General features: G+C 32.9%; 1 protein-coding gene across 1 annotated transcript; it reads right to left on the bottom strand.

Moving 5' to 3' along the window:
* Positions 1–5,843: 5,843 nt before the first annotated feature.
* On the bottom strand, positions 5,844–11,370 carry LOC146900332 (inorganic pyrophosphatase TTM2-like). Its single transcript, XM_085736063.1, has 11 exons — positions 11,017–11,370; positions 10,436–10,550; positions 9,945–10,140; positions 9,728–9,841; positions 9,404–9,577; positions 9,103–9,297; positions 8,163–8,276; positions 7,970–8,091; positions 7,091–7,214; positions 6,711–6,962; positions 5,844–6,273 (listed from the first exon to the last, which is right to left on the bottom strand). The coding sequence occupies exons 1-11, from the start codon at positions 11,351–11,353 to the stop codon at positions 6,049–6,051; spliced, it is 1,968 nt and encodes a 655-aa protein (XP_085592189.1). The 5' UTR covers positions 11,354–11,370; the 3' UTR covers positions 5,844–6,048.

Here is an 11,370-nt window from a genome sequence, read left to right as displayed (position 1 = left end):
ACAACTTTCGATATAAGTCTTATTACTAGACATGTTAATTAATGTAGTAAAGTTTTTACCTTGAGTTGATACCTAGGGCTTGGTAGACCCTTATCTCGTTACCTTGCTCTAAAGTTTGCACTATTTTAAGGGAGCTTCTACGGTACAGTCAGAAAACTAACTTTTTTAAAAAAGTTAATTTTGATCTTAATGTTTGATTCATTTTTAAATTGTTGATTACTAATTAATGATCAATAGTAATTCATCTAGTAATGCTTGCAACATCTTGGATTTACAAGTACTATTTTATCGTTTGAATCTTTAACATGCAAATAGAGTTGAGGATATTATGTGATAGTCTTAAGTGTTACACTTTGTGGGGTGTTACACTTAAAACATGGTAGGATAAAATTAGATTAAGTGTAGTCTTGTTAATCCGATGAATTGATGTTACTATGAGGACTGAACTTTTGATGCCATTGTACAAACAGTGAGGTGTTACTCACTACATTTTTGATGTTATAGTGTTAACTTCACCAGAAAAGTCATTTTCATGACTTCACCATAGAATTTTCCCCACTTAGCTTCTATTATAATTAGCCACTTAGCTTCTATTATAATTAGCCAAAGTCAAAATTTGATGATATAATTTTTAGAAATTACTTCACACTTAATCACATAATCATACGAAAAATTTTCTTCCCATGTGTTTCCCCCTCCCCACGCCATTCGAATATTCACTCACATCACTCTAACCGCTTTCTATTCAAGGCAACATTTTCTTTTCTTTTTTCTTCCAAGCCCATGTGATTATTTTATTCTTAATAATAAAATTAAAAATCAAACTAATCCTTGATCTTTGAAATACCATGACTTTGTTTAACACTTTGAATATTCCTCCCAATTTTTTTAAAAAATATTACAGGTCTCCAATTTTAAACTCAAGAAAATATGTTTACGTAGTAGAATTATATGTACCAAGTTTTCTCCTTCCTTCAAAAAAAAAAAAGTTTTCTCCTAGAAAATAATAATAATAATAATAATAATAATAATAATAATAATAATAATTCTACCAAGTTTTGTCTAAGTAATGAACTCTCATTGTCAGAGTCGTTCCATATTTAGGAAAACAATGTTCATATAAAATAATACTATCAATCTAATAGTTTGGGATATAAGCTCAATTTCTTCCATATGCTATATTATTTTCTAGAACAAATTATATGCTTAACTGGGACAACTTATATTCACATTCATACATGTTTGATCGATTTTTTTTAATTGAAGTTTATTAACAACTTAAGTCTAATATAAGAAGATAATATTATAAAGAAAAAAAATGAAAAAAGAATAAAATATTATTAAGATAATTAACAAAATCATTTTTTTTTGTGCTAAGCAGAGATTGCAATACACCATTTGTTATCTCTGGCAACACTTTTTTAGGGGACGTGTAAAAATCGACGCCTTAGATGGCTTTGAAAAACGTCCTCTATTCCAAGACTTTAGGGGACGATTATTGAAAGTGTTGCCAAAAGCGCGAGAAAAACGTCCCCTTAGACTATAGGCGACGCTCGTATAGAAGACGCCTCAAAAACGTCCCCTGTTCTCTTTGGCAACGATTTTCATAGTTCTGGCAACGTTTTTCGACTGTTGTTAGAGGCAATAAATGGTGTAGTTTGGTGAGGCATCAGAGAATCCTAACTAGGTTGGTACCCCGAAAATCCCCCATCTTATACCGACAATCTCAGAGAAAATTTTATTGAAAAAACGGAAAAGATATACAAGAGGGGGACTAGGCCAAAACCCTCAAAAGAAAAGCAAAAAAGCAAGAAAGAGACGAAAACATAAAATCAACTAACTTTGGTAACCTAGAACGAGGTATCCCACTCCGGTCCATAAAGAAGTCAGTGTGCAAAGCCTGAGGTAACACAGAGAACCGCATATTTAGTGTACGTATTACCAAAACCACGGATATTCCAATATCGAATATTCATTGAGCACTTGGGGACGATCCACCCTGAGAATGGGTTTTATAAGGCAGTTTTCCAATCTGAATTTGCTTCGTAACCTACTGCTTATGTATTCTGGATAATACTGGAGTAAAAGGAAGCTCCACATTTGCCTTGTCAAGATCATGCTGCATATTTGGATTCATGTTAGTATTTTCATAAACCACCAAAACCTTGTCACCATTCTCATCAAGCTCGGCCTGTGTCACCACGGATGGGGGGTTCTGTGCTAGTCTCTCCATTTCTAAAACCGCCTCTTTGTCCACAGGAATGGACCTAGCAACAAGAGGATTGGCGGGGGCTAGCTTGCACGTCATCGTGCGCTACAAAATGCTGAGTCTGCATGTCCTCCCTAGCAAAAGCGGGGGAATCCAAATCAACAGTCAACAATTGCACATCATCATGAGCAACTAAGGATGTATTCGTCACATGTGCATCCTGAATCCGGGGAATCCCCAACTCCTCCCGAATTACCAGACTTACATGTTCCTCAACATTTGAAAGCACGTCATCGTGCACTACATGGTTCAATTCCAACATCGGTCTCAAAGACAGAGTCCCTTGAGGGACTTCATCAGCAACTAAGTGTGTCTGTGATTCTGTTGTATTCGTAACTGTGTCAACATTTGCAGGTGTGTCTGCAAATGTGTCTGTAACTGTAATAGGAGGCTCTGTAGGAGCTGCAAATGTTTTCGAAGAACCAATACCGGAGAGATTTTCCTGAACGGGCACCCACTCAAGCTTCTTGGAAGTGACATGCGCCTTCCCCTTAGTGACATTCTCCTTAGGAACAATGCCTTCCTTCCTCAGGTACAACCAACAACAATTAGTAACATCATGCCCAAGTGTCTGACAGTGAGAACAAAAGTCTGGAAGCCATTCATAGGCCACCTCTACACCAAAAGCAAATCTCTCACTCTCTACCATAATCTCATGGAATATCTTCTTAGAAAAATCAATGTAAACCAAAACTCTTGCATAGTGGTCAAAAAGTCTTTTTGTTGTTGCATTATCAATGACCAGCGGTGTGCCAACCACGCTTGCAATTGCCCATATCGTACGTTCCATCCAATATTCTTGCGGTAATACCATCAACAAAATCTTCATAAACAATTAAGGGATATATAATTTTAAAACTAAAAGTATATTTCTAGGGATCACTTTTACCTTCTTATCGAAGGGATCGCTTTTTTCACGCATATACAACTTGTACAAGCAATTACTATATTTATTCTATGATCAAAATGAGTGTATTTGAAAGAAGAAAAAAAATAAGAATTAATTTGTAGCCAATCATGTGAAACAATCAGAATTACTCTGAATCCACAAAATCGAAATTTGTCCAAAGACACGACATATGTCATTGCCTCATTCAACTGATACAAGCAATCACCATTCTAACCGCTTTCTTTTTAAGGCAAATATGTCTTTTTCATTTCTTTTAATTAGTTATTGCTTTTTATTCTTTTTTCTTTCAAATCAAGTCTTTATTTTATTCTTAAAAAATACTAGAAACCCTCTTCATGAAAGACTACAACCCTTGAACCTTGATTAATTATATGACTATGTGATTAATTTAATAATATCGTTCTTTTTTTGGGTAATTAATAATTCATTCTATACCTACCTTGAGAAAATATCATACTAGTATTTCTTGCTCTTTGAAGTTAATACCATAAGTTTTTTTTTTTTTTATTCATACCATAAGTTTGTTTACATTTGGAGTATTCCTCCCAAATTGAATTTTTTTACTGGTTCTAAATATTAAACTTTTTTTTTTGTTTCAACCAATATTAAACTTAAGAACCTCAAAAAAAAAATATTAAACTTAAGAAATATTTCTATGTAGGATTATATCTAGCTGATAAGAGAAATGATATTTGTACAACCATTCTGTGACAACTTTTTGACAACTCTCTCTTTCATACTCACATTATGTTTTTATTCTTTCTTTTCCTTTTTCTCTTTCCATTGTTTTTGACCAATAGAAAGAGAGGAAAATGAAGTTGTCATGATAGTTGTCAAAAATGGTTGTTCAAATATCACTACTCAGCTAATAAATCTTAAATCCTGAGTATTGAATTTTTTTATGATAAAAATTAGAGCAAAGTATACTCCCCTCCCTTCAAAGATGCTTGAATTACACTCCTCTCCCCTCTTGAAAAATATTATACTCCCACCCTTGAAAAATAAAATTTATACTCCCCCTCCCCTACCTTATAAGATGCTTGAATTACAACTCATTCCCTTAATAATTAAGCATGCACTACACTTTAATCTATTTTAACATAAATAATTTTGAACCACCATTTTAGAAAAGTAAATTCATTTCTTTATAGTTTAAATGTGAATGATAATTAAATTTAAATATTTTGCTATTAATTTTATAATTTAGAGTATAATATTAACATTTAAATAACCATATTTTATTGTCTTGAGTAATTTTTCAAATAATTTAATTTTATTTTGAGTTGTTTCATATTTTATAATAAGGTTTAAAACTAAATGTTAATGAAATTGTGAAAAAAATAGCGAAAAAATATGTATTCAAATTTTGGTTATATTAAAATAGACCTGCAATACTATTTGTTTTCGAAGTGTGTTAGATTATTACTATTATTTTTATAGATTAATAGAAATAAAAAAAAATATTGAGGGAGAATGTAATTCATGCTTCTCTTAAGAGAGGGGATTGAAATGTTTTCTAATATATTTTGAATAAGAGGGGAGGGGAGTGTATGTTTTAACATAAGAAGGGAGAAGACTGTAATTCAAGCATCTTTAAGGGGAGGGGAGTATAATTTACTCTAAAAATTATATTGGTTTTTGTTTTATTACAAAGTGTTGTGACAAGTGTGAGTAGAAAGTTTCATGTTACTTGAAAAGAGAAGGTGACTAGGATCTTAACTCACATTAGAGTTTATTGTTTCCGGTATTGTGGTCTTCAGAAAAGTTGCACGGATCATGAAATAAACTCAAGAGTTTTGTCGCAAACATGACGGGGTTTTGTTTCTTAACTCAATTTAGTCAATGGGGGACTACAATTGCCAACAAATAGTAGCAAAAGTGGCATTGATCTGTTAGAAACGTCTTCAATCATTTTGAAAATATAAATGAATGAAGTAATAATAGATCACGTAGAAAGGATAATAGTGACCATGACTTCATGGCCAATGTAGCCTAGCCGACAACACGGCAACCTGAAGAATTTGGTGGCGGTGGCGGTATGTTGGAGAAAGAAGAAATGGGTTTTGATATTCTTTTCCAAAGGAGCATGGAGAAAAATAAATAAAATAAGAGTTTAATTCTTTTAACTCATGAACTAAGAAAGTACAACATCATTTTAAAATGTTCAGCTAAGCATATAGTTTGTTACATCAAAATGTCACATCATCATTATTTGATGGCTGGTTTCCATAAATGATTTAAAATAGAAGCATAAATGATAGAATAAAGAAAATTGTTGAGACTAAAACCAGATTGGTCCAATATTATGAAGACAAAAAACACTATTAACCCTATTTTCAAATTTCTAGTTTATGTTATATTTTGAAGTAACAAAAAAATATTATTTTTTTTGAAGAAAAAAAAATATTGTTATTTTGCGATAATTAAAGATTTATATGATAATTTTATGCACTCCTAAATAAAACACATGTAAATATATAATTGAGCATATGAAAAATTAAAAATGTGTCCCTTAAAAAAAAGTTGAAAATGTAAGAAAATTTCTAGAGAAAATTTCCTCAAACAAAGACAAAGAGTTAGCTTTATCAATTTGATTTAGCAATGTTAGCTTACTTATTATTGGCCTAAATATGTAGTTAAAATGGAGATTTCAGACCTCTCTCTACCAAACTCAGAAATCAATTACTAGAATCTAACAAACATTAACATGCTGAAATTTGAGTGTGTCAATCTGAGCTTATAGTTTATCTACGATTTTGTTCTTCAAAATAATGATGATTCAAGTTTTGCTAAAAAAACATGTAATCTAAAATATCATGATGTAGAAGAAAAATAAACTACCCTATAGCATTGATTATATTTACAAGAATCAATTTGAGGTTAACAAACCCTTCATTAAGAAGATTCCCAAACAACCACAACCAATAGCCACTGCCACCATTATATGACGACCACCCGAATCTGAAGAAGAATCTACACTTTTCGAGTTGTTTCTTGTTTGATGAGGCTTCTCTTCCAAATTTCCACAAAAAAGATTGTTCAAATTATCTAACTGATTCATTATATGACGCTGGCACCGTGCAATACCTGATATCTGATGATCAACATGCAATCCAGTAATTCACAAAGGTTATATAAATGTATTGGGTTACAAGCACATTTTATAATATATAGTTATAAGCCTATAAGGCTAAGAACAAATTCTTATTTGATAGAACAATGTACAAATAAATCTATCCCACATTGACTCGGACTTATTATTTTTAGCAAAAGAATTCGCATGCGGAGGCATAACAATGACCCCTGACATCCCAACTATGTTGACACCCTAGTAGCCAAAAAAAGTCATCGGCAGCGCACGCCAAAAGGCTGAGTATAAGTTGCGCGTCGTTAAAAAGTACACCACGTTTTTTTACAGTTGATTTATTTATCTTATTGTTTAATCATAATTTTAAGATACTTATGGGAAGTTGACATAGCACACATGGTAGAAAAACCATCTAGTATTATAGACTCTGAAAAGATACATACCTCATCACTTAAATGCGATTCCTTAGCCAACTGTGATGAGAGTCCATTTAGGGAACCATTATTCAAACTAGTGATGAAATAAGAGGTAGGAGCAGAACCATCATAGGACTCAGCTTGCACGGCCATATTTTGTTGGCTTGGACAATTTTTCTTGATGGTTAACTTTGAGTTCAGCTCTTCTATACGATTTGTAAATTCGCCCATTCTGTCATGCAGCGATGAAATTTGTTCTGAAAGCTGAGTGATGGCTCCCTGCCAAGTACCAAAATATTATGACAAATGCAGATAAGAATTAAACAAAACATTTGTTCAATGGACTGATAGAAAATGATATTTAAATTAAGAAAATAATTTTACAATTAAAATTGCTAAAAAGTTACCTGATTTTCCTGTTTCGTTTCAGAATCTGAATTACTTTTATGAAATCCTCGATTGTTCGAAACGAAACCAGTTACTTTTGCTTGATTCTCATCTTTTTGATTTGAACTTGACTGCGATATATCACTGTTCAAGATGCACATTGGCCTTATTATTCGTTAAATTCAGAGATATCAGAAAAATAGAAAAGATTTAGATATGATTTTCATTGATTTAAGAAAAGACATCTGATAGAGTTCCTAGAGAGATTTTGTATAAGACTTTCAAGAAAAAAGGACTCTGCATTGCCTACATTTGACATATCAAATATATGTACAAAAGGCCAAGACTAGACTGAGAACTCAACGTGGAGCCACAGAAGATTTTCAACACCAAGAGTTAACTTTGTGCCCTTAATTATATTGAATTTATATTTGCGATGTTGAAAATATCCAAAAGTTTGTGTCGAAGTACAAGTTTTATTGCAGATGATATAAACTAGTTGGAGAGTAGAGATAAATCATGGTAAGAAAATGAATAGATCTGTTGAGACAAACCTTAGGAGCATATGACATTGATTTTAAGTATAAGTAGAATAAATGAAATAGCAGGAAGCACAAAACTTCTAGCTAAGAGATTAACATTGGTTAACATACGATCTTGGGTCTATCATACAAAATGACGATGAGATAGCTTAGAATGTCGATAATAAAAGTTAAACAAGATAGATGAAATAGAAGAATGTTTGTAATGCAAGACACAATGAAAAAAGAACCATTCAAGCTTAAAGGAATATTTCAGTGCACAATTATAAGACTTGCAATATTGTATGTGATTGATTGTTGTAAAGAGTCGGTAGAAAAGTGTGTGTATATATATATATATATATGGAAAATATTCACCTTCTCATACGTATATGTCTCATGGAAACCCGATCACTAGAGGTTCTTAAAAATGCTGCTTTGGGGTTTGACACCAAATCCTCATGAAGGTTGAGTTTTGTCCTTAAATCATCTGGCATGGCCTGTGTCGAATAGTTAGAAAGCGAATGATGATAAGAGACTAGGTACTAGCAGACAAAAAAAAAATTCATACCATTACAAGCTTTTCAAGTTGAATCTGCTCAATGTAGGTACGGGGAACGTACGAACCTTCCAAACCCAATTGTTGTGCTATGTTTTTTACAACTAGTCGATCTGTTCCTTGTACCTGTTTATTATTATTATGTAATGTGTTATCAACCAAATTAAAGAAATATACAAACCAAAGAATAAATAATAGCACAAAATGTGAAACCTGAAATATGATAAACATGGATTCAAATTGCAAATCACATCATGTGATGTATAAATGTTTGTAACTGCGTCACACCACAATTGCATTTTTTAAATCACGAAAACTTTTGAAACACAACACCACAAAAGTTGCAACACTGAGGGTGCTATGGTCGCATTGGACCGCAAGAATTCTTAATGTCCTCATAGAAATTTTTCTTCATTCTTCCTCTATCATTCGTTAGTAAATGTAAGAGGAATTTGACTCACTTTGTAACAGAAAACTGAGAGTAAAAATTAAAAAGGCTATAAGATATAAATTCAAATGCTACATTATGTCGAGTTCGATAAAATGCTATAAATAATGAGATACATTCTTTTACTAAACAACAATACTTCTGTTAACAAACATATAATGAGATACATGTAAACTAATCAGATCCAAAAAATTTACTACATTACTTAACATGTCCAGTAATACAGTAATAAGACTTATATCGAAAGTTTTACCAAAAAATAGACAAAAGGATATCGAAAGTGAGACATGACGTCTGTAAAAAATACTGCAACAGCCACAATGCCTGTACTTACAACTACAAATCCGGCCACAACTATGGTTTGAAACCATGTTGCTAAACCACAGAAGATACATGTGCGTATAAACACCAAATCCAAAACACCAGAAGATTGTAAACAAATGATAATATCACTAAAGCATTTGATAGTAGTAAAATAGCATTATAGAGGTACTCTAACATTACCTGAACATAATGTCGATTTAGTTGCTCAAGCCAATCTAGTTTAACACAAATCCTATCATCAGATAAGACATGGCTACTTCTTTTAAGAATAGTTGCTATTGTGTATCCAAGGGCCATCAGTCCACCAAGAAGACGCACACTGACCGCAAAAGTAATTCTCGGTGATATGACAAATGGATCTTCAGTCACCCATTCCTTGAAGTATAAGTCATCAATTAGTTTACACAAGGCAACAAGTTCGTTCTTGGCTTTTCGGATTTTAAAATATTTTTCAAAAGAACCAAAACTGGATGAGGCATACCTCAAACATGAGACTGTATTTCCCATCCTTATTTCGCATCCGTAAATATGATTGACAGCTCTCTGGATTTTCACCAGGTGGTAGAAGATATATGTCATATGTTTGCTCAGTTGTCTCCTCAAAATTTTGGGAGAGAACCGCTTTAATTTGATCCACCGTTACATTCCTGGTTGACTAGAACAAGTTACAGCATCGATCAGTAACTCTCATTATATAGCACCGACATTCAACAGTCACAACAAATATCAGAGTTAACAGGAATTTCTAAACTTATGTACTGACAGTGACAAAAGTGCAACTACAATAATGTTTTTGAGAACTAACCTTTAAAATGTAAGTAGGGCTTTGGAATCCGAAAAATGGATTAAACTTGTTGTTTATTTTTATGTGTGCAGTTTGGAGATCTGGCTCAATATAAGCCTTGTACATTGGATATACCTGCAGAAGCAGAATAAATTGAGAAATTGTCTAAGCAAGCACAAATACATTCCAAATCTTTGTGTATGTAAATGAATGAAGGGAATGAAAATAAAGCATGCACCGTCTCAGATATTTGATGAATAATTTCTTGAGGTTCTTGACCAGCACGTTGTATATCACGTATAACTCGTTTGATAAGGTCAAGATGCACACCGCCTGTTACAGATACTCGAAGGTCTAGTAAAGGTCGCAATCTCTCACTCAAAGCATAAATGCCCTCTATAATCACAATGCGAGAGCTCGGCACTTCAACCGTCCTGCAAAATAAAATACAATGCAATCTAAAGTTGAAGGCATAGCCTAAAATTTGCCTAATAAATTAAGGAATATAGAATACAGAAACATGACACACAAGTCCAATTCAAAATTTCTTTTTGTAGACTTGGATATCTTTTCGTTCTCTCGTTCCAAATTCGAATAGATATTAAGCTTATGAAATTTTATTCTTCTCAAAAATAAAAACATTGTCTTACCGCTAACAAAATTAGTCAATACTTTTTTATTTACGTATGAAAAATCTACCAAAGTATTCAGAGGTAGCTTAGAATTAACCTGTATCCTGTACGTGAACTGGATTTGTAATCATACACAGGAACTTGGACTGGTTTTCCTGCCTTTAAATCATGTACATTTCGGAGCAACGTTTCGTAGTCTGTTAAGCGTGGATCTGCTCAAAGAGATATAGTATAGGTGAAAGTATTGTCAAAATATCAAAGTATGAATTGAAAGTGATACACAGACAAGTCATTATGCGGATCAGGTAATCTATCTTTGCATCAACATACTAATGTCCTTCATGCATGAGCAACTTCTATAATGCTAACCATTTTAAAATTATAGTGTTTTCTACACAATAAGTAGTCAATGACTAACATGTGAAAAAATACTTTTGGTAGAAAAAACTAGCACTTTCATTTTATGAGATCTTACACCTTAAGCTTATTCCATTAATTTATATCTTCCCTTCTCCTGGTCATTATATGAAATTCCTGTTATAAATTAATGGCAAGAAAGGTGAACAAGAAAATAACCGACTTTCTTTTCATGTAATTAGCTCAATGAAGAAAGTTTTTATATGCACCACAAAAGGAATGCTAAAGCATCACATAAGAAAAGATGAAACAGTGATTTACCATCGAAGTTTCCATCGACAATGCGACTAGAATCATTGTAATTGTCCATTGAAATGACTGCAATATCAGGCATGGAGTTGAATATCTTTTCAGCAAACACAGTCTTCCCAGCCCCAGAAGGACCCCCTACCCCTATTAATATCATTCCATCATTTTTCTGGACCAACAATTGGCATGCATGGAACACTATAGAGAAACCATTCTCAAATGATAGTTTGTTCTGGATTGGAGCAACCTCGTGGCGTTCGCAGTCTTTCCTTTTAATCAAGCGAACTTGATCTTTTAAGCGACCGAGATGTTTTTGTTGTGAATCAACTTTAAAGGTATCCTGTGCCATTGAAGGAATGCTGATTT

The sequence above is a fragment of the Medicago sativa genome, chromosome 8, assembly GCF_051527215.1.
Source record: "Medicago sativa cultivar Bolivia chromosome 8, Bolivia_mono, whole genome shotgun sequence".
Lineage (NCBI taxonomy): Eukaryota > Viridiplantae > Streptophyta > Magnoliopsida > Fabales > Fabaceae > Medicago > Medicago sativa.
Note: the sequence above shows the minus strand (reverse complement) of the source record. Positions and strands in the feature narration are given on the sequence as shown.